This window comes from Triticum aestivum, chromosome 4D (genome assembly GCF_018294505.1).
Source record: "Triticum aestivum cultivar Chinese Spring chromosome 4D, IWGSC CS RefSeq v2.1, whole genome shotgun sequence".
NCBI classification, from domain to species: domain Eukaryota; kingdom Viridiplantae; phylum Streptophyta; class Magnoliopsida; order Poales; family Poaceae; genus Triticum; species Triticum aestivum.
Window position 1 is genome coordinate 405,661,908 of NC_057805.1, and position 21,325 is coordinate 405,683,232.

Below are 21,325 nucleotides of genomic sequence, written 5' to 3' on the forward strand. Positions count from 1 at the left end.
AGCCAATCTCGCGAGGCTTTTTATTCAAACCGTCACAATGTTTACATGCACGAAAGAAATGCCGTCGGTCTGGCCTAACCAAACATGGCGGCCAGGCCCTAATCTTAAAGCATGCTTCGCTAGATTGTGAGCATCCACATTGGAGCTCCTAGACTCATGGACTATATTACAAGAGGGAAAAGAGTTGGCTGTCATCTTGATCTCTTGAACAATATCTCCATAGCTCGACCCACTTCCCGTCTGGATTTCTGTAACCACACCTTTGCAATCTGAGGCTAGCTGTCCGTGTTGCAGATTAATATCTTGTGCTAATGCTAGTCCTTCCCTGATCGCCAACGCCTCCAGAGTAGCTGGGTCATGCTGATTCGGAAACACAAAAGCCGAGGCGCCTACAAATCCACCTTCAAAATTCCTGCATATTGTACCCACAGAGCCATGGGTTCTCCCTCTTGTTACTGCTGCATCCACGTTGATCTTGGCACAATGCTCGGGTGGTGCTATCCACCCCGTTCTCCTGGGGGCCGAAGTTCTGCAAGGCTCCTTTTCATGTGACAAGACTTTGATCTCTCCTAGATAGGTGTTCACAAAAGCATTAATAGCGAACGGGCTTTTGAAAATATCCTCGTGAATCACTTTCCGTCTTGCACCCCAAATGGCCCAAAGGGTTGTCACCAACCTGACAAACTCTTCTGAAGGTAGAGCTTTTCCCATAGCAAAAATCCACTCCTTGGCTCCCTCATGGTGATTCGAGCTGATCTGATCAACTATTTGTTCAGACGACAACGCCCATGTACTCCGGGACATAGGGCATTCCAGCAGTGCATGTTTCCACGAATCATGAGCTCCACACAGAGTGCACGAGACTGTTGTGGCCATATTTCTGCGATATAAAACTTCCCCCGAGGGGATCGAGCTTTTCGCCAATCTCCAAAGAAACACCTTAAGCTTAGGTGGTACATGCATTTTTCACAAAGATTTCCACTCACTCCCCTCTGCTCCAACCTCTGAAGTGCCCTCACGGCCCTCGAGCCAAGCTTTCCTGTTCAGCTTTGTCGCGGGTTAGAATCACACCTCGCACGCATTTCGTGCTGTTGAAAAGTAGAAAATGAAAAGTGAAATGGGCCGGCCCAGGAGAGGGGTTGTGCGCCCGCTTGCGGGATCTGAAGAAACGCATTCGGTCTAACATCTCGCATTAAGCGAGATATAGCTCTCGCGCGCCCCAGGCGACCCACAAACCTCGTTATGGACACCCCCTAAAAAAGAAAGAAAAAAAAATCGTTATGGACCTATCCAGCCCAGGTTTCCAGGTCCAGTGCGCCACCGCAGGGCCGTCGGCAGTTAGGGTGTGTTTGGTTTGAGCCCCAACTTGCCCAACCAATTTTTTGGCATGACCAAAGCAAGGGCATGACCAAAAATTTGGTAAGTTATTGTTGTTTGGATCATAGCCATTGTACCAACCAAAATTTGGGCAAAACTGCTAGGCCCATTTGGTTTGTAGCCAACTGAGTTGGTAAAATGTTTGTCAACTTTGATTAATTATGATACGGTTTAATACAAACTAACAAAAAACAAGAAACATAGAAAACCTACTAGTTCCAATATGTCAAAAGAAAAATCTTGTTTTAATACGTGTACTCACATATGTCACCATGCAAATTTGATCTCCGTAGTACTGCATGGCTGTTGTTGGGCTGTACTAATCATGATTTACACGGCCAGTCACACATGATTAATTGATCCAACCAAAAACCACGTAACAGACGCGCGTCAGTGCGTGACTGTTTGGCTTCTATCAACGTTTTATTGCCATGTTTTAATCTGCCGCATTGATCTCATAATACAGGAAATAAAAAGGAAAAAGAAACGATACCACGTACGTAAAGAAGCCAGCCACAGAAAATTTGGCTAACGCTTAATTAGCCGATTAATCCGCCACAGTGCCACTTATCTTCTGCGCTTAAACAGGAAACAATGCACACGCACAGAAAGAGCCCCGTTGCCAAAATTTTGGCGCTCGTTTTCTGCGCCCTTGCCACGCCAATAAATTGGCGAATATAGAACGGGGGCGTTCAGGGCGAGCCGGGCGAGCCAAAATTTTGGCCTCGATCCAAACTACAGCCAAATCCCGTCGGTGTGCCAATTTTTTGGCTGGGCAAGTGTTGGTAGTAAACCAAACAGCCCCTTACCCTTCCCCACTCCTTCAGCGGCGTCTCCCCTGTTCGCGACGCTTCCGGAACCTCGGCGGCGGCCCCGCCTGAGGCGCCCGCGTGTCGTGCTCTCTCCCGGCCTCTCCAGAAAATGCCTTTCCACCTTCTTCTACCTCCCCCACCCCCTCCTACAGCCCACTTCCTCTCAACCCATTTCGCGCACACCCTCAGTTCGTTTTGCGCTACCGCGGAGAAGCATCGACGAGCAAGGCCGGCGAAGAGAGTCCCCACCGCGCATCCCTCGCCCGTTCCGGTAAGGCATCTCCGAACCCTACGCATGCCTAATTTGATCCGTGCCTGATTTCTTTAGATGGACGCGTCGTGGCTCGTTGATCCGAGTACGCATTCCGCTGAGTTCAGTATTAGGTGCCTATGTGCTTGAGTTATATCTGCAATTGGGTAGTTCACTAGTACGTGCGAGCGCTAAGGTTTACTGGAGAACTTTGATGTGCAATTTGTTTAGGGTGGGAAACATATCGCTTAATGCAGTGATGTTTGGTTTTGTTGCGGTCAGGTACTAAAATTTGCCTTCTATGCAAGGTGGAGAAACCCAGCAGCCGTGACATTGTTACTCATGTGCGTAGTTGTGCCTGCTTGTTTGAAACCCAGGCATTGCTATGGAACCTTAGTCAAGCTCTTGGTTTGTCGCCGGGGATTAAATGTGCCAGACTCTTCTTAGGTGCCAGGTTTCAATGTAGCATAGATACACGTAGTCATGGAAGGATCAACTAGGCAAGCTAAGTTGGTGTCTGAATGTTTCTCTTGGTAAATATGGTTTGTCAAAGTTGAGTATTGCAGAATCTGGTTTAAATTATGACAGGTGAATATTGCAGAATCTAATTTAAATTAGAACCCTGCTACAAATCTGATGTCAGATTTTTAAACATGGCAAATCGAACATTTCTCACGGCAAATTACATGTCGCGAGCCCGGCAATTCCCTTCAGCAAGCATGTTCAGTGTTTTGGCCAGGATTTTCCATGATTGCTGAAGGGGATTGCCATAAAAAATGTTCGATTTGCCATGCTTAAAAATCTAACATCAGTTTTTAGCATTTCCGTTAAATTTTGACAGGTGAATATTGCAGAAGGAAATCAAAATAGTTAGTTTAGATTATGCAGTGAGTGTTCATAATTCACTCTACCCTGTGTGATATGCATCATGTCAAAATTGGATTGTAGTTGTAGATGTTCAGACGTTTTGCGTGCAATTATTAGTTTTGAATGTCTGAATACTCAGCAGCAGCAGCAGCAGCATCCTGCATTCATGTATGTATCGCGTAGTTCGTAGTGGGGATTTAGCTCTAATTGTAATCTGCCCTTCATTTCCTTTCGAGCTGCTCCTCAGTGAGCTTATGTAAGCACCAAAAACTCAATTTTGTTCCGTTCTAAGTAATGGAGCCTGGGAGAGCCTCCCTCTCTTTCAAAAAAAGAATACTTAGCAGCATACATATTCAGACGTTTTGCGTGCAATTATTAGTTTTGAATATCTGAATACTCATCAGCATGCATATTCAGACGTTTTGCATGCAATTATTAGTTTTGAATGTCTGAATACTCATCAGCATGCATATTCAGACGTTTTGCGTGCAATTATTAGTTTTGAATGTCTGAATACTCAGCAGCAGACGGTATAATTTACTGCTATCACTGTTTAAAGAATCTGGTTTTGGACAACACTTAAAAGAATCTAACAACGCCTAACTGGTTTGACTGTATTTTGCAGGATGGCCGAGCAATTCTACACAGTGGCATCTGACAGCGAAACCACTGGGGACGACAAAGCACAACAATCATTCCCTGATGTTGCTATCGGCATTGATATTGGCACTTCAAGATGCAGTGTTGCTATTTGGAATGGTCATCAAGTGGAGCTACTGAAAAACACTCGGAGCCAGAAAGGGATGAGGTCATATGTCATGTTCAAAGATGACACCCTTTCAGCGGGTGTTACTGGAGGAGCAACCCAGGAGCACCCACACGAGGAAAGAGATATCTTGTCAGGAAGTGCAATATTTAACATGAAGCGTTTAATCGGGAGAATGGACACAGATGAAGTGGTTCAAGCTAGCAAGACTCTCCCTTTCCTTGTGCAGACACTGGGTATTGGTGTGAGGCCATTTATTGCAGCTCTGGTCAACAATATGTGGCGCTCCACAACTCCTGAGGAAGTTCTTGCCATCTTTCTTCTTGAATTAAAGGCCCTGGTGGAAATGCATCTCAAGCATCCAGTGAGGAATGCTGTTCTAACCATCCCAGTTGCATTCAGTCGCTTCCAGCAGACCAGGATCGAGAGAGCATGTGCAATGGCTGGACTGCATGTGCTGAGGCTTATGCCAGAGCCCACTGCTGTTGCTCTTCTGTATGCTCAGCAGCAGCAGCAGCTTATGCATGATAACATGGGAAGTGGCATTGAGAAAATCGCCCTGATATTTAACATCGGTGCTGGTTATTGTGACGTTGCGGTGTCTGCAACTGCTGGAGGTGTTTCTCAGATAAGAGCACTCGCAGGTTGCACCGTTGGTGGAGAGGACATTCTTCAGAACGCAATGTGCCACCTTCTACCCAATTATGATAGCTTATGTGACAATGCTGGTCCAACTACGGACAGGATCAAGTCAATGGCTTTACTGCGGATGGCAACTCAGGATGCGATTCACAAACTGGCCTCCCAGGAAAGCATTGAGATCAATGCAGACTTGGGTAATGGCCTCAAAGTGTCCAAGCTGTTGAGTCGTGCAGAGTTTGAACAGGTGAATCAGGCGATCTTTGAGAAATGTGAGAGGATCATCAATCAATGCTTGTCAGATGCAAAGTTAACGCCAGAAGACATCAATGATGTGATCTTGGTTGGAGGGTGTTCCAGAATTCCCAAGATCAGAAGCCTTGTCCTGGGATTATGCAAGAAGGAAGAATCTTATGGGAGCATCGACCATCTTGAAGCCGCTGTTTCAGGTGCTGCACTGGAAGGAGCCATCGCTTCAGGAGTCACCGATCCTTCCGGGAGCCTGGATCTGCTGACGATTCAGGCGACCCCGATGAACCTCGGAATCCGTGCCGACGGGGACGGCTTTGCAGCCATCATTCCAAGGAACACCGCTGTTCCGGCTAGGAGGGACATGCTGTTCACAACAACGCAGGACAACCAGGCCGAGGCGCTGATCGCCGTCTACGAAGGCGAGGGGGAGCAGGCGGAAGAGAACCATCTCCTAGGGTACTTCAAGATCACCGGCATCCCGCCGGCGCCCAAGGGTGCCGTCGAGATCAGCGTCTGCATGGACATCGACGCCGGCAACGTCCTCAGGGTGTTTGCTGGCGTCGTGAAGCCGCAAGGCGAGGCCACCCCGCCGTTCATGGAGGTGAGGATGCCCACGCTGGACGACGGCCATGGCTGGTGCGGGCAGGCCCTGGCGAAGATGTACGGCAGCAAGCTCGACCTCGCTGTAATCCCTAAGAAGCTGCATCCGTAAGTGCTTTGCTTATCAGTTTTTCGAAAAGAAAAAAAAGTGCTTTGCTTACGAGACTGGCTGTGTACTCTAGTAAATTAGCTCGCAGATTGTGGTTTCGAGGATGTATCATGAGATCTCTATGTGGTACATGTAGACAAATAAATGCCAGTGTTGTCTGTGTACAATGTTGCCTTGCGTGTAAAATGGGATGTTGCTAGTAGTATAAATAAGAGCTGTCTAATTTAGACACCTTTGATCTCTAGAATTTCCTCTTCTTCCCGCACAACACAATTGGCCACTCCTGTCCCATACCGCGCATCCTTTTCGGCCCATCGTGCCTGTCTGCATTTCAGGAGGAAAATCTGACAGACACTGCCTATGGCCAATGACTGTATATGTACCGGCCAGTGGCGTATCTAGGGGGTGGACAGGGTGGTCCATGGACCACCCTGGAATTTCCCCATAATCTATATAGCATAGAGAAAAATATATTTTTTATAATAAATAAATATATTTATGTGAATATTTTGCATTGGTGGACCACCCTGGCATGTTGGGCTAGCTACGCCACTGGTACCGGCTGCAACAATCAGACGGCCAATGGGCGGCCTGGAGCAGGCTAAATCGTGCGCGTAAATGTCATGGGCAAGCACATCGGTGCTGGGCGCGAACGGTGCACGCATCGATCGGTGCTGACTTGGAGCATCTAGTGGACGACTTAACGATGCATGCACTCGTGTAAAGATCGGATCATGAGCGAACACATCGGTGCTGGTTGCAGACGACGCGTGCGTGCATCGATCGGTGCTGACTCGGAGAATCTAGTGGACGACTTATACGATCTCCGCTTGTCAGCGACACGAGGTCGAGGACGCGTGGATCGCCTGCTTCTAGTCGTTATCTTTTTTTGATTTGAAAAGCTAGCCGCCGTAGCAAACAAGACTGAACGGAGGGCGTCACGCCTGCCGTGCACAGAAATTCTACCCTCCGCCGCTTGACTTCCGCGTTGCGCGCGGTTCAGATGTCAATCGCGATGCCGCAACACTCGACCACGGTGGCTCTGAACTCCGAAACAATGGCTGATCGATCAGTTCAGACTCGTACAGGTAACAGGTGTGCCGTAAAGCATTGCGCTAGTTCTTTTTTTTATAAGCAGTTTGCCCGTGAGGGGAGAGATGGCGTGTTTACGTTATCGGTTACCGCAGAGTCAAAGCCCGGCCCGGACCGGACGTGTCTCGGCGCGGCTGTGTAGTAGCTTCCGGCATTGCCTGACGGCGCCCGGCCGTTGGTTCAGACACACCGAAACGCAAATCAAACCCAGAGATCGTTAGGTAATTCCCCACGGAAAACGGTGTTCTTTATCTGAGATCGTACGGAAAACCGGTGCTGTGCGTACGTGAGACATTCATGCGTGGCGCTGACTATATTAAGTACCAAGTATACAGGGCGTGAAAAGATCCACACGGAACACGTATTTTGTTGTCGTGGCCCTCTGTGCTGCGCACAAGTGTTGTTCTCGTTCGTAAGCTTACTGAAGTTTCGCAGAAGTCATGGCCTGCCCTGGACAAAAGATCCAGCTCGCTCGCGTCCTTTTCTGCTTTTGCGAACGCATCGCAGTCGGCCATCGGGTTGAACCAAGAAGGCAAATCGCGGCGTCGCACGCCGTTTAAAATTCCCAAACGGGTGGGAGTCCTCGCGTGCAAACCGTGCCGAATCATGCATTTTGATTTCTTTCTTTTGATCATGGGTGTACTTCCTTTTCAATGAAAAACATTTGATTCCCCTGACGGCATTATTCGGAGCCAGGGCTGCAGAGTTTCTGGGGTGTTGAATATTCAGTCGATAAGATTAGTTGACTTATCTTATGACGGTATGAACTGGGCAGCATCGGCCGGTGAGAACGTGCAAATGGGCTTGGGTTGCTGGATATATAAAGATCAAAGCAAAATTCGATTTCGCACAGAGATTGTTATTTCATATTTGGATGGGCGACCGCTCGTTAGCCACATGCTCTAATTCCACGGCTTACTTGAGCCTAACGTGGATAATTAGCTGCGTTGTTTAGTACTGTACTAAGCTGCGGCGTATGTTTCCTCTCATAAGGATGCGAGATCTATCGAACTGATTGCAAAAATAATGGAGAAATTTAGAATGCCAATTTGTAACGTTACCATGTCGACCAAATCATATCATGTCGACGAGGCCAGCTGGAAGTGAGATTTTATTTAGTCTGCTCTTGGTCGACATCGTGACAGTGGTATATTTATACAGCCATATGTTGTAGTACGATGGTATCTCGACCAAATCGCTAATGGTACAAAAGCTATACGTACATAAACTAGCACCACTTGGCCAACACCACTTTCCCCTGTGGAAAAGTAGACGCACGCATGCGAACGCCGGCGTCAAATTTCTTGTGCTTGCATGTACTATACTGCTATCCACATCGACGAACACATAATAATTTTCCCAAGCGAATCCATCCCCACGTGACGTATAAAATTCGTTAAAATTGTATTCAAAGTCAAGGTCCTCCATTCACATGAATCAACCCAGCAACAAGGAAGCTGCGCCCGTTGTTGACACTCCGAAAACTCGGACAGATCGTTCACCGACGCATGGGCCCATCCAGCGATCTCGTTGTCAAGAAGGTCGGCGTCCGATAAGAGAATATCCTCAAGGTTTTCCGAGCCGCTCTTCAGTTTTCTTTTTCAAAAAAGGAGCCCATAAAGGCTTACTACTTCCTCCGTCCCATAATATAAGAACGTTCTTATATTATGGGACGGAGGGAGTACTATAGAAGGAATTGGTTTGGATAAGCCATAATTTGTGGGAGGGACGGAAAAGTCGTCGTGCTTATGCACAGAGTGGTGCGCGCTCTGGCCCGTGGGCCGTGGAGCCGTCCGTTGACCGGGCAGCCCTGCGAGCGAGAGAGCCGTCGCGCGGGCCCCACCGGAGGATCGTAGAAGCGACGTGGCCCGATCTGGCCGCTCGGTTGCGTTTGAAATTTCTTAGCCGAGTGGGCTTCCCTCCCTATATATACCCCAGGGACTTGGAGCGTTGTGTCCCATCTCCAATCCCCTTCCTTTGGCTCTCCTCGTGTGCTTCTGTGGAGAAACACTCGCTGCTTGTCTAGCTTCCATTATATCGGCGTAGCTTGACCGGCCGGCTTGCGAAGATGCCGGGCGGGGGGTTCGCCGTGTCGGCGCCGTCCGGCGTGGAGTTCGAGGCCAAGATCACGCCCATCGTCATCATCTCCTGCATCATGGCGGCCACCGGCGGCCTCATGTTCGGCTACGACGTCGGCATCTCAGGTAACCCGATACTCCACATGTCTATGCAAGTTCTTCCAGAGATCGATCATCTCCGTCCATGCATGTGCGTGCGTTGCGTGCTCCCGTGGTAGCTCTGAGAAATCATGTCAAATCCGCCTTACATGCATGGTTTAGTGATCCGTGACGTCGCCGTCCGCGCGTATGAAAGAGAGGAGTTTAATTGACTCCATGGATATGGATATGGTGTTTACTTGTGGCTGCCGTCTCTCGTCTTCATATGACGAAGCAGATAACCACAGATAATTGGAAGGAAGTTAATGCAATTGATCCTCCTCATTAACTACCACGCACCGGCCAGCTGATAATTTAGCACTTTCCAGTTTACTCCATTGTGAACACTATCCGGTTTTCTGGCCAGGATCATAGTATATGCTCGCACTTGTGCTAGCTGTATGATTCTAGCTGCATATAAGAATTAATATTATACTGTATTTGGAAGAAACTATATAACTGCTGCCATCTTGCCACCGACTACTTTGACAGGCTGTTAAGTCAACCCATTTGTACACCTCCAGATCACGTCTGATGCAACAAAGCTGTCTTTTGTGTGGACACGTTGCCTTTGGGTTTAGCATAGTATTACATGAATTCTTACTAAACTTTTTTTTGCGAGATGAATTCTTACTAAAACTAATTAAGAAAATCTTGTCCATTTCTTTCACAGCGTCCAGCTCGATTAACAACCAGTTCTAAGGTCTAAAAACTGTTTGTTTTTGCAGGCGGAGTGACATCGATGGACGATTTCCTGCGTGAGTTCTTCCCGGCGGTGCTGCGCCGGAAGAACCAGGACAAGGAGAGCAACTACTGCAAGTACGACAACCAGGGCCTGCAGCTCTTCACCTCGTCGCTCTACCTCGCCGGCCTCACCGCCACCTTCTTCGCCTCCTACACCACCCGCCGCCTCGGACGCCGCCTCACCATGCTCATCGCCGGCGTCTTCTTCATCATCGGCGTCATCTTCAACGGGGCCGCCCAGAACCTCGCCATGCTCATCATCGGCAGGATCCTGCTTGGTTGCGGCGTCGGCTTCGCCAACCAGGTTAGCACAAATTTCCACCAGCTTCAGAATTGTATATTTTTTAATATCAGTAAGCAAGATTACGTACGTTTACGCAGCAACATTTGATATGTACGTACTCCTAGGTAACTTAAGTCAAAAGGTGTTGGTAGAAACCGAAGTCAAACATGTAAAGCTAGCGGTGGCTGGTTTGAGAAAATATGTACGTAGCACGCACACGCACGAGACATAATTTTCCGCGTCTACGAAAATGACGTAACCCGTGTGCAGTTTCTTCCTTGTTTGCTGGCAATCAGTCACCGCCCACGGTAGTATCAAAGAATCTTTGGACCAAACTAAACCTACTGGTCCTACCATTTTTCACGTCCAGATTAATACTCTTCTAAATATAAAATATTGTTGTATTTTATACTCCCTCCGTTCCTAAATATAAATCTTTTTAGACATTTCAAATGAACTACAACATACGGATGTATGTAGGCATATTTTAGAGTGTAGATTCACTCATTTTGCTCCGTATTCGGTCACTTGTTGGAAAGACTTATATTTGGGAACGGAGGGAGTATGTACTAGCTGCAGTACGTATGTAGGTACATCGTATCCCTCTTATATTTCCCGGAATTCAGGGGTCAAATGTACAAACCATGTGACGGTGCATGACTCGTGTTGGCGCACGAGGACACCTTCCATTGGTGGCATCGCCTCACCTCTCGCGATAAACTTGTTAAGTTCCAAGATTCCGATGCTGGCCGCGACCCCGAGCTTAGAAATTACTGGACCAAATGGTAGGAGAAGCTTGGGCCAAGCAACAGGTGATAGGTGCACGCTTGCAGCTTATCCCCTTGGTTTCTCATGGTTTTACTAGTCTCTGCAGCAGCAGAGTTTGCTGGTGTGGCTGCCCTTCTCTCTCGTTGTCCCAAGTTGCAATCAACTTGGACTAGTTGTAGAATATACAAACACAGCAGCTTTGGATTCTTCTGTTTTTGGCTGTCGAAACTTTGATTTTAATAGCGAAATTGCTTCACGGACGATACTTTCCGCACGATCCGTGAACGATTCTTCCTTCGCGTCCAAATCTCATGCTTGCACGCACGCTGTGGCGCTGTCATGTAGGATCGTTCAGGCCTCGACGCAAATCTATCGTGTGTGTAGCAACACTTTTTTAGTAGTAGCAAGCAGGCGCGGTTGTTCACGTGTAGGCCACACGGGTCGCAATATGAAGCGAGCCTAGCTGATAGAGTAGTTATACATAAACTTAGGCCTGGACCAAAATTGTATCTTTGATGCTTGACTTGGAGGTGCACTTCGCTTGGATTCTTCTGGTTCCTTCCTTGCCGAACACCGGAAAAAAAAACAATGTGTCTATGGACTGTAGACCTCAGAGCGGGGAGCTTTCTCGATTGAAAATGCCAAGAATTTGTGCGCTAGTGATGCATTAGATTACTACACGGATCAAGGCACTGATTGAGCATGAGTTTGCAAATTATGCACACACTAACATCCAAAAAAAAAAACCAAACGTACTTGTATAATATAAAGGCGTCTAGACTCAATTATACTCCGTACGAAGCAGGCAAGACAACATGCATGTGTGCCAGAACTTAGCTCGAGTAGGAGTAGATCATTAGTCCAACAATATTTTATTACTTAATTCCACCGCTTCTGATTAGGCCCACTGATTAAGAGATTCCGATGGTGATAGGTTGGTGCGGTTCTGACACTTTAATTATACGGTCACATGCTAAGGTGATTTTTTTTTTACAGTAGGAAAGCATGCTAGGTGATTTGTTTTAGCATCCCAAGAAAAGGAAAGAAAAAAGGGGAAGAGAACATTCTGGCCCAATGGGCCTCGTTCAGGCCATCTGCATTTTTTTTTTGCGGGGACAGGCCATCTGCATTTGATGACCCATTTCGTGATTTCCCGTCTCAGAATTTCTTCTTACTATACATTTCTAACGAAACGAACAACTGTGGTGCAGGCCGTTCCCCTGTTCCTGTCGGAGATCGCGCCGACGAGGATCCGCGGCGGGCTCAACATCCTGTTCCAGCTGAACGTGACCATCGGCATCCTGTTCGCGAACCTGGTGAACTACGGCACGAGCAAGATCCACCCGTGGGGCTGGCGGCTGTCGCTGTCGCTGGCCGGCATCCCGGCGGCGATGCTCACCCTGGGCGCGCTCTTCGTCACCGACACCCCCAACAGCCTCATCGAGCGCGGCCACCTGGAGGAGGGCAAGGCGGTGCTCAAGCGGATCCGCGGCACCGACAACGTGGAGCCGGAGTTCAACGAGATCGTGGAGGCGAGCCGCATCGCGCAGGAGGTGAAGCACCCGTTCCGGAACCTGCTCCAGCGCCGGAACCGCCCGCAGCTGGTCATCGCCGTGCTGCTCCAGATCTTCCAGCAGTTCACGGGGATCAACGCCATCATGTTCTACGCCCCCGTGCTGTTCAACACGCTCGGGTTCAAGAGCGACGCGTCGCTCTACTCGGCGGTGATCACGGGCGCCGTCAACGTGCTGGCCACGCTGGTGTCGGTGTACGCCGTGGACCGCGCCGGGCGGCGCGCGCTGCTGCTGGAGGCTGGCGTGCAGATGTTCCTGTCGCAGGTGGTGATCGCCGTGGTGCTGGGCATCAAGGTGACGGACAAGTCGGACAACCTGGGCCACGGGTGGGCCATCCTGGTGGTGGTCATGGTGTGCACCTACGTGGCCTCCTTCGCCTGGTCCTGGGGCCCGCTGGGGTGGCTCATCCCCAGCGAGACGTTCCCGCTGGAGACGCGGTCGGCGGGGCAGAGCGTGACGGTGTGCGTCAACCTGCTCTTCACCTTCCTCATCGCGCAGGCCTTCCTCTCCATGCTCTGCCACCTCAAGTTCGCCATCTTCATCTTCTTCTCGGCCTGGGTGCTCGTCATGTCCGTCTTCGTGCTCTTCTTCCTCCCGGAGACCAAGAACGTGCCCATCGAGGAGATGACCGACAAGGTGTGGAAGCAGCACTGGTTCTGGAAGAGATTCATGGACGACGACGACCACCACCACAACATCGCCAACGGCAAGAACGCCACCGTCTGAAAAGTGTTGCTCCTACTATGTAAATGTAACGCTGCCTGCCTGCCTGCACAACTCGACTTAGAAAGAAGAAAGATGGATACTGAGCTTTATCAATCGATCTTATCTCGATCGAGTGCAGACACTTTCAGTCGCGAGCCCAACTATTGCACTGCTTCCATTTCCATATGCGACGAGGAACAGCAGGCAGTGTGGTAGCAAACCTTGCAGTTCTATATACACTCGGTCCCAAAATAAGCACGTCAATTATTTTGGGACAGAGGGTAGCAGTGTAGTGTATTTCGGTGTTTCTTGTTTAGTGGTAGTATCCTTTATGTGTCTATTTGTTTGGAAGTTGGTCTCTGACAATGCGAGCCTACCTGTATACAGCACCTTGTAAAACTGATGTTGCGATTCGTCAATGCACAGCAGTAATGTTCCACAATCGCCTCTCTTTTACTACAGCTATGTCATTATCCGCTCTTCTAAAGTGCAATAATGCTAAACATACAAAGGTTTACATGCTGACTAGGATCTTTTCAAACTAACTAACCTCCCCCCACCCCCCCTATTCCCCCTGATTTTCATAAGGGTGGGCCCCTTCTACCCCTTAATCTCCTATCAAAACTCACCTTTATGTAAAAGCCTCCTTTTGTACGTGTAGGATTACTCTCTAAAGTGTTAACAGGTTTCTGCCTACCCAACACTTTTAGCAGATCTCAAGCTCTGTTATTCTGTTACAAATTCTGTTTATGGAATAAGCAATTAACGAAAGGGGGGCTGGGCTGGTTGGGAAAAAAAACCATCATCATCTGCCCCCACCGAAGGCCCTGCCCTGTGATCCATCAGCGTTCCAAGCTACCGCCAGTCCACAGCTTGTGAGGAACATTGTTCAACCCAGAATGGATACCCCCATTAAGCATTACTCTCAGACATGCCCCACACCTTTTTCTCTGACGACAAACAGCTTAGAGCAGAAATCTCTGAGAGAGAATATCACGATAGAATAACTGAGAGGCAGTCTTCGATAACACGGGCAGAATTTCCTTCGTCTGTTGCAGAGGGACTACAAATTAAGCAGCCATTTCAGACATGGCCTGATGCATACATACTCCTATCGAAAATGACAGGTACAGACGCACCATAATTTACAGATCCAGTTCCATGCCCTACGTACACTACCACCAACTGGCCTAACATAATTCCGCTGCCACCGGGACCCAGGAAAACTTCGTTTCCAGGAGCTTACAGAGCTGTTGGCTTCAAACCAGCGCCGTTCCGTCGTACTTGATTCAAAACTGGATCAGCAAAACTGGTTCTTAGGAATAGGAATGAGACCTGCCCGCCTGCTCGCACCTTCTTGAAATTCAGCATTGCTGTTTCCTGAAGAGCAATTCTTCAAGAAAGATGACAAGTCGTTTGCCAACCAGACATGTAAGAGCTCGAAGGATGGTCCTCCTAGAAACAAGAGGAGATATTCAAAAGTATCAATATTTCAATTTATTCTCATGATACATGAACACGATACAGTGAACCTAGGAGAACGCTCAAAAGAAGCAGCCTATATATCTTTTTCCGCGAATACGAAAGCTTGCATATCTTTTCATTGATAGAAGAAGTTGAAATGAGAACAAAGGGAGGGTACATCACATGGCACAACCACAAGATGGCGCAAACATGATGCCTGGAGTAGAGAGACGTGGGATGCTCGGCCCAGACAGAAGCTACAACACAGCGCAAAACTACCCAATCTCGAAACCCACTACTGGGCATACCACGAGCAATCAAGACGACACCTTCATGAAGGGAAACGACACCGTGACGTCGCCGTCGTCCGATCCGAGGAACCAGACCTCGAACCTAGGGTTTCCCCTGGTGCTCGAAGAGGGCACGGAGAAAGGCCGTGGCAGCGCCTCGAAGAAGGTGACAGCACCCGAAGGTGTCGCCGCTGCCAGCATCAGCAAGCCAAGCAGGGATTTCGCCCCGGCCTATGTCCAAACAATCCCAAAGCCGCAAGACAGGATCCGAAGACGTGGAACATGTTGTAGGCCGCCACTGAAGGGGAGCTACGCCCGCCGCCGAAGGATGGCAACGAGCGCCGCCTGACGCGCGTGCGTTGGATCTGGCGAAGGAGGGACAATGCAAGGGGTGGCGGTGGTTTTTCCCATGAAATTCCTGTCGCGTGCCAAACAAAGGGTGGTTGAAGAGTAGGTTGCTACTTTCTGACTTCCTCCGAAATAAAAATGAAGGTTTTTTTAGCCTTTCAAATTTGATCCAAAATGTAGCTCCTACACCCCCTATGCACTTTTATTTGGCTGTTCCAATTTAGATCCTCATTTATACCGCGTCGAAAGCTCCCAGACAAGGTGGGGTCTAGGGAAGGGAATTTATAGATAGCCTTACCCTTACACAATAATTCTGCAAGGAGGCTGGTTCAAACCCAAGACCCCCAGGCCACAAGTGGAGAGGTTCTACCACTACGCCAGGTCCAACCTTCCTAGCCACTCACTTATCATAAAGAAGAATGAGCCTGTAACTCTAGCATTTATTGTATTTAGGAGAAAAAGGGAAAGTATTTGAAATAAAGGAATGGTAATATGGCATGTTACCAATAATACTTGAATAAAATTCTAAAAGGACGTATATTTTCGATACAAGGTAGTGTCTTTTACAGCTCTATACATTTATAGATTTACTACAAAATACACCCTGTTTCCTCTACCATCAAAATTAATGCCAGTACATTGCTGGATTCAGCACAACATTATCAATAAACTAGCGATAGAAGTTCCTCTCTCCAAATATAGTTACATAATACTAAACCCATTTGTCTTTACTCTGGAGCCTCAATCCAGTAAACGTTCAGTAGCCATTTCCAGTTAATTTGATAAATGCCACTCCAAATCTGGCGATCCCGAGAAATGCCACTGCAATTCCAAACTTTGAAAAATGCCATTTCATGCCATTTCCAGTGGCATTTTTCGAAGTCTGGAGTGGCGTTTTTCAAAGTTTGCAAAAATTGCAGTGGCATTTTTCAAAGTTTGGAAATTGCAGTGGCATTTTTATGAATCGCCATAATTGGAGTGGCATTTATCTAATTAACCCAAAATTATACACCACATTAGTCTAGCGGAGAGCTTATCATTTCATTCCCCCCAAAATATTGCTCCTTCTACATTATGATAATGATATACGACATTGTGTGCGTGTCTGCATTGTGGTAAACTGTTCAAATAGAAAAAGAAAGTGCAAAGTAGCTGCATTGTGATAACTCTCTGAATCAACAGGCCATGCTATTACTGATAGCAGATGGTATGTTCTTAATAAGAATAGAACTCAATGATAGGTCCACTAATTTAGTAGCTGAACCTTCGAAAAGAATCAGTGACTTTGTTTAGTCCATTTCACAGAAACTTACATCAGGAAAACAAAAATCATGCATGTAAATAGTTATTCAAAAATAAGCATCAACAACTAAAGTTAATTGTTCATAATTTTACCCATGTGAATGGTGCACAAAATATAGGAGCTGGTAACATGTAAAACTTGTGTAGATATGTCAGCTTCAAAAACTGAATATATTATCACATTAATAATATGAAATGAATAAAAAAGGAAGATACTGGATAACATTTGAGAATAAATAATCTTACTGTATGGTAGTCTCAGCAACATCAAGGGAATATACCATGAAAGATTTATAACTTACACAATATGGAGTCTGCCTTCACTAAGCTCAGCAAGTTTGGTATCTGCAACCAAACACGGGCAGTAACCTCGTTTATGTGCTTAGATTTTGTTTTGTTGCCTCCATTTTCAACAATAACTCCCTAATGTTATCTTTCATCCTTGTTTTCATGCTGAGAAATTGATGGTACGATCTTTCAATGACTTGAAGTTCTTCAATGTTTTGCTTGCGCCTCTCTTGCAACTCATTTATGTGGAGTTCAGTCATTTGAGTAGCATAATGTTCTTCAATGCGTGCATATTTTACCATCACGATATTTTTCAGACTCTCAGCTTCTTTACGTGCTTCATTGGCACGTTCCTGGTACATATTTGCTTCAGCCTGCTTTAACCTCACTAGACTATCCAGTTCATCAGAAACTGGCTTATTATTGACCGCCTGAAATCCAGTTTCAGCTATTTTTCTAGACATCGATTGGTTCCCAGTAGTAGAAACAACACCTGCTTTTTGTAGGAACGGGACTCCTTCTAAGGTAACTGATGGTAACCATGTTGCCGTTCGACTCGAACTAGGAATCCCATTTATTCCTTCAGCAATGCTGCATGGAATGCCCTTTAGTGGCACTAATGGACCACTGCCCATGTTAGGATTGTCATCTGGAATTAGAAACAGAGCGTTAGCAAGATATAATTTGCCGATCGATGACAGCTTGCACTCGTATTTACACCAGTTTTGAAAGCATGGACCACAAAATCTGTAGTACTGGAGAATCCTTAATGAGAAAGCCTACAAGCTGGGTAACTGTTATTGGTTTGAAGATCAAGCACGGTTGACGTTAACATGGTTACTAGTCTTATATGTCTAGAAATATATAAGTAAAAGCAAGAACTGAACAAGCATGGCAATGTTAACTATTATCTCTCACTACTTATGGTAGCGGCTTACCAGAAAAGAATGCGATGACATATTTGATGACTTCAGAATAATAACCCCTGTTTTCCAATTTAATCAGCATCTGCTTGACAAAGTCCCTGACTCTCCTACCCCTTGCATCATCACTTGCAGAGAAGATCCTTTCCACATATTGAAGCTCTCTGATCAGAGCCTCCACCCTCCATTGTTTAGCACATGTTCGGAAGACTTCTTTCACAAAACCATACATCTCTGATGGATGTCCACAAGCACCGCAATGAAACTGCATTTCATTAGTACCATGTGCCCTAGAACCAGCTCCCCCCTTTCGAATAAGGGAGTGGCGTAAGCCACAATCCGTATGGCACCAATGAAGACAGACATCACAGCCAACCCAACTACATGTATTAGATGCCGTGTCAAACTTCAAGCAGACAATGCACATGCAAGAACTACAGAAGCCAGTCTTCTGCTTACAAATTTTACAATCACAATCAACCACTGGTAGAACGCTTTGGCATGAGAGATTGCGGCATTTCAAATTCAAAAAAATGTCAACCAAATCAGGTGTAGCAATGCTACTGCTTTTCTTTAAAAAATCTGGAAGACCCGTCCTTATAGCAACAAGTATCTCCAACAGCACCCGTGGACACCTTTGCAGTATTTCACTATTCAAGTCTGATCGTTTTTTAAGTGCCTCCTGCAACGCTACTATTTGTCCTCTTTTATCAGCATTAATTATGATCTCAGAAATGGCCTCCCTCAAATATGCTCTAGAATTGCCTGTCATCTCTTGAAGCATCCTTCCTGTATAATTCAGAGGGTCTGAAACAATCTTGGAAATAACCCTCTCAACAACACCAGCACCATTCAGAACAAGCTGTTCCTCATGCTGTAGCTCACCCCTTGAAAGACTGCTGCTACTTCTCTCTCTTGTGAGCTGCCTTCTATGTCTACTATGTCCCAATCCAGCATCAAGCGAACCATGATTATGTGCTGTCGACAGGACTGGCGATAGCCCATTGTTCTGCATGTTCACACCAACCAAAGTGTTATCTGACAAATGACCATTTTGGAGTACTTTCTGAAGTAGCGGGGTGGGGTTCCCTTTCTCGGTAGATATGTTTGACGACAACTCTACTTGCCATCCTGTGCTATTGCTCACCTGATCAACTCCTTGAAACAAAGGTTTACTGCCTACTGAGTGCTCACAATTGTCCAATGACCGTTGAGTATGTGAGAAACTAGGGTTGCGAACAAATGCTTGAGAATTGGTCAATGATACGGAAGCTGTTATTCCATCTGAATTTGTGCAGAATGATGATGACGACGACGACAACTGGGAGCATGGTCCATGGGCTAGAGAATCAGGTCTGGGAACAGAACTTTTGAATTCAGGATCCTGTAAACGACCTGACAAGCTTAGTGAAAGATCGAGTCTCCCTATCTTGAGTGTGTCATCTTCCTGCTTTACGGAAGTAGTGCTTGTAGATTTCCATGCTTCTTTTTGGTCTGTGTCAGGCTGCAATCCTATGTCAAAACCTCTCCCCGCTAAAGTACCACCACCTGCCTTATTAAGGACATCAAATGCTATACCCTTTCCTTTATCTTCAGCCCTTGGCTTCTCCATAATCAGATCCAAAGTCGTGCCCTCTTCCTCAGTATCCTTAATATGGTCCTTGGGTGGTTGAAGGAAAGCACCAGTACCTGCAAGTTTGGCCTCCAGATCAACATGTATTACTTGTTTCGCAACGATTTCATTCTCAGCTGCTGCCTCTTTTTCTTCTACAACTTCAGTTTTGTCAAGCGCAACTCTATTTTCACAACCGTACCTCTCGAGTCCCTCTTCCACTGGCTGGGATGCGATAGATTCAGTTGTTTCATCAATCTTCTTGTCTCTAACATTTCCTATTTCAGTTTCTTTAATTTCTTGAGACTCTTGGCAGAGAGAAGTCATGACATCTTCCTGGAGCATAGTAGATGAGCTGCTCTTTCCAGCTATGTCAAGCGCATTGGCAGTTAGTTCTTTCGTGGTTACTGTCTCATTCATTGCTTCCTCCAGCATAACGGATGACTTGCTATCTCCTAGCAAATTAATGGTATTAGCAGATAGCGGTGTGTCCTCTTCATGCACCGCTTCCTTCAGCATACTGAAAGAACTGGCCTCTTTCGGCGCATCTGTAATATTGGCAGCTACATCTACATATTTCACTTCCTCCTGCATCGCCCCCTGCAGGACACTGGACGAAGCGCAATATCCAGCATCGCCACCGGCATTGATGTTTCCATCTGTTGATTCTTTAGGAAGAACTTTCTGCAGCGTAGTCGATGAACTGCCAATCCAAACAATATCATCATCACTAGCAGTCTCGCCTAATGCCATTACTACATCCTGCAGTGATTCTTTTTGTGTGCTGGATGAAGTACCCTTCCCAACATCATTGACAGCAATGGCAGTTTCAACTTGTGTTGTCACTTCTTCCATGGTAGCATCCTTGAGGATACCAGATGAAGTGCTCTGCCCACCCACATCAGCAGCATTGGCACCATCTTGTCGTGTAACCACTTCCTCATGGCGCGCTTCCAGCTGCATAGCGGAGGAAGTGCTCTCTCCACCTTGATCAACGGCACTGGCAGCTTCATCTCCTCCACACACTTTCTCTGTGACATCCGATGCTGATTTCTCATGCTGTGTGTTTGTTACTTTCCCTGTGACATCCGATGCTGATTTCTCATGCTGTGTGTTTGCTGCTTTCCCTGTGACATCCGATGCCGATTTCTCATGCTGTGTGTTTGCTGCTTTCCCTGTGACATCCGATGCTGATTTCTCATGCTGTGTGCTTGCTACTTTCCCTGTGACATCCGATGCTGATTTCTCATGCTGCGTGGTTATTACTTTCCCTGCTTCTGCGGCTGCATCATCCCTGATCTTCCCTTTCTCCTTCCCCAAGTTGTCGGCAGCTTGAGTTCTCAAATCCACTCTTAGTCTCGGCCCAGGAGAATCCACTTTCTTCAACTCGCATCTCTTACTAGTTCCCTTGTCATCAGGACGGCCTGAGTCAACCCACTTCTGATGCTCCGCGGCGGCAGGGGGAGGCGGGGCTTTGGTGCCCGGATCTGGCGCGACTTCCCCTTCCTCGATCTCACCGGCGCCGCAGTTGTGCTTCCTCAACTTGTCCCCCTTGGGACCATCTATCCTCCTCCTGGGCTCACTGGGAGACCGGCGAGGGGGCGTAGGCGGCGACGGCGCCTGCCGCCTGGCCGCAGACTTGTGGCCGTCCAAGCCGTGCGGATCCCTCCAGGGGCCACCCGGACGCCGCCACGCCGAGCCGCCGCCGCCGCTGCCGCTGCCGCTCGCGTCCCAGCGCGACCGGTCCCGGTCGGCGCGGAACCCCTTGGGGAACTCGCGGCGGAAGCCGGAGAAGCTCTCGGAGCGGTGCATCGCGCGGTCTCCGCCATAGGCCCGCGGCGAGGGGGAGTCCCGGTAGCGGTGGTCGTAGAACCTGCCGCCGCCGAAGCCGCCCCGGCGGTCGAACTCGTCGCTCTCGTACTCCGCGGGGCGGCGGCGCGGCGGCGGCGGGGACGGCGGGCCCCCACGGTCGTAGAACCTCCGCCTGTCGCCGTCCGGGTCGTCGTCGTCGACGTAGGACGACCGCTGGCGCTTCATGCCAGAT

The 21,325-nt window shown here is 47.8% G+C and overlaps 3 protein-coding genes across 4 annotated transcripts; 2 read left to right on the forward strand and 1 right to left on the reverse strand.

Moving 5' to 3' along the window:
* The first annotated feature begins 2,187 nt into the window (after positions 1-2,187).
* Positions 2,188-5,877, forward strand: LOC123098221 (heat shock 70 kDa protein 8). Its single transcript, XM_044520149.1, has 2 exons — positions 2,188-2,460; positions 3,932-5,877. Exon 2 carries the CDS (start codon positions 3,933-3,935, stop codon positions 5,673-5,675), a length of 1,743 nt encoding a protein of 580 aa, XP_044376084.1. The 5' UTR covers positions 2,188-2,460; position 3,932; the 3' UTR covers positions 5,676-5,877.
* Positions 5,878-8,693: 2,816 nt separating this feature from the next.
* LOC123098224 (sugar transport protein MST4) lies at positions 8,694-13,496 on the forward strand. The gene is made up of 3 exons (XM_044520152.1): positions 8,694-8,968; positions 9,709-10,028; positions 11,987-13,496. The coding sequence occupies exons 1-3, from the start codon at positions 8,833-8,835 to the stop codon at positions 13,073-13,075; spliced, it is 1,545 nt and encodes a 514-aa protein (XP_044376087.1). The 5' UTR covers positions 8,694-8,832; the 3' UTR covers positions 13,076-13,496.
* A 578-nt stretch (positions 13,497-14,074) lies between these two features.
* Positions 14,075-21,319, reverse strand: LOC123098222 (protein OBERON 4). 2 transcript variants are annotated; one of them, XM_044520151.1, is made up of 4 exons: positions 18,014-21,319; positions 17,685-17,950; positions 16,761-17,395; positions 14,075-14,509 (listed from the first exon to the last, which is right to left on the reverse strand). In XM_044520151.1, exons 1-3 carry the CDS (start codon positions 21,316-21,318, stop codon positions 16,833-16,835), a joined length of 4,134 nt encoding a protein of 1,377 aa, XP_044376086.1. In that variant the 5' UTR covers position 21,319; the 3' UTR covers positions 14,075-14,509; positions 16,761-16,832. The 2 variants fall into 2 exon arrangements, with proteins under 2 accessions (XP_044376086.1, XP_044376085.1); XM_044520150.1 differs by having other exon boundaries at positions 17,685-21,319.
* Between the last annotated feature and the right edge of the window lie 6 nt (positions 21,320-21,325).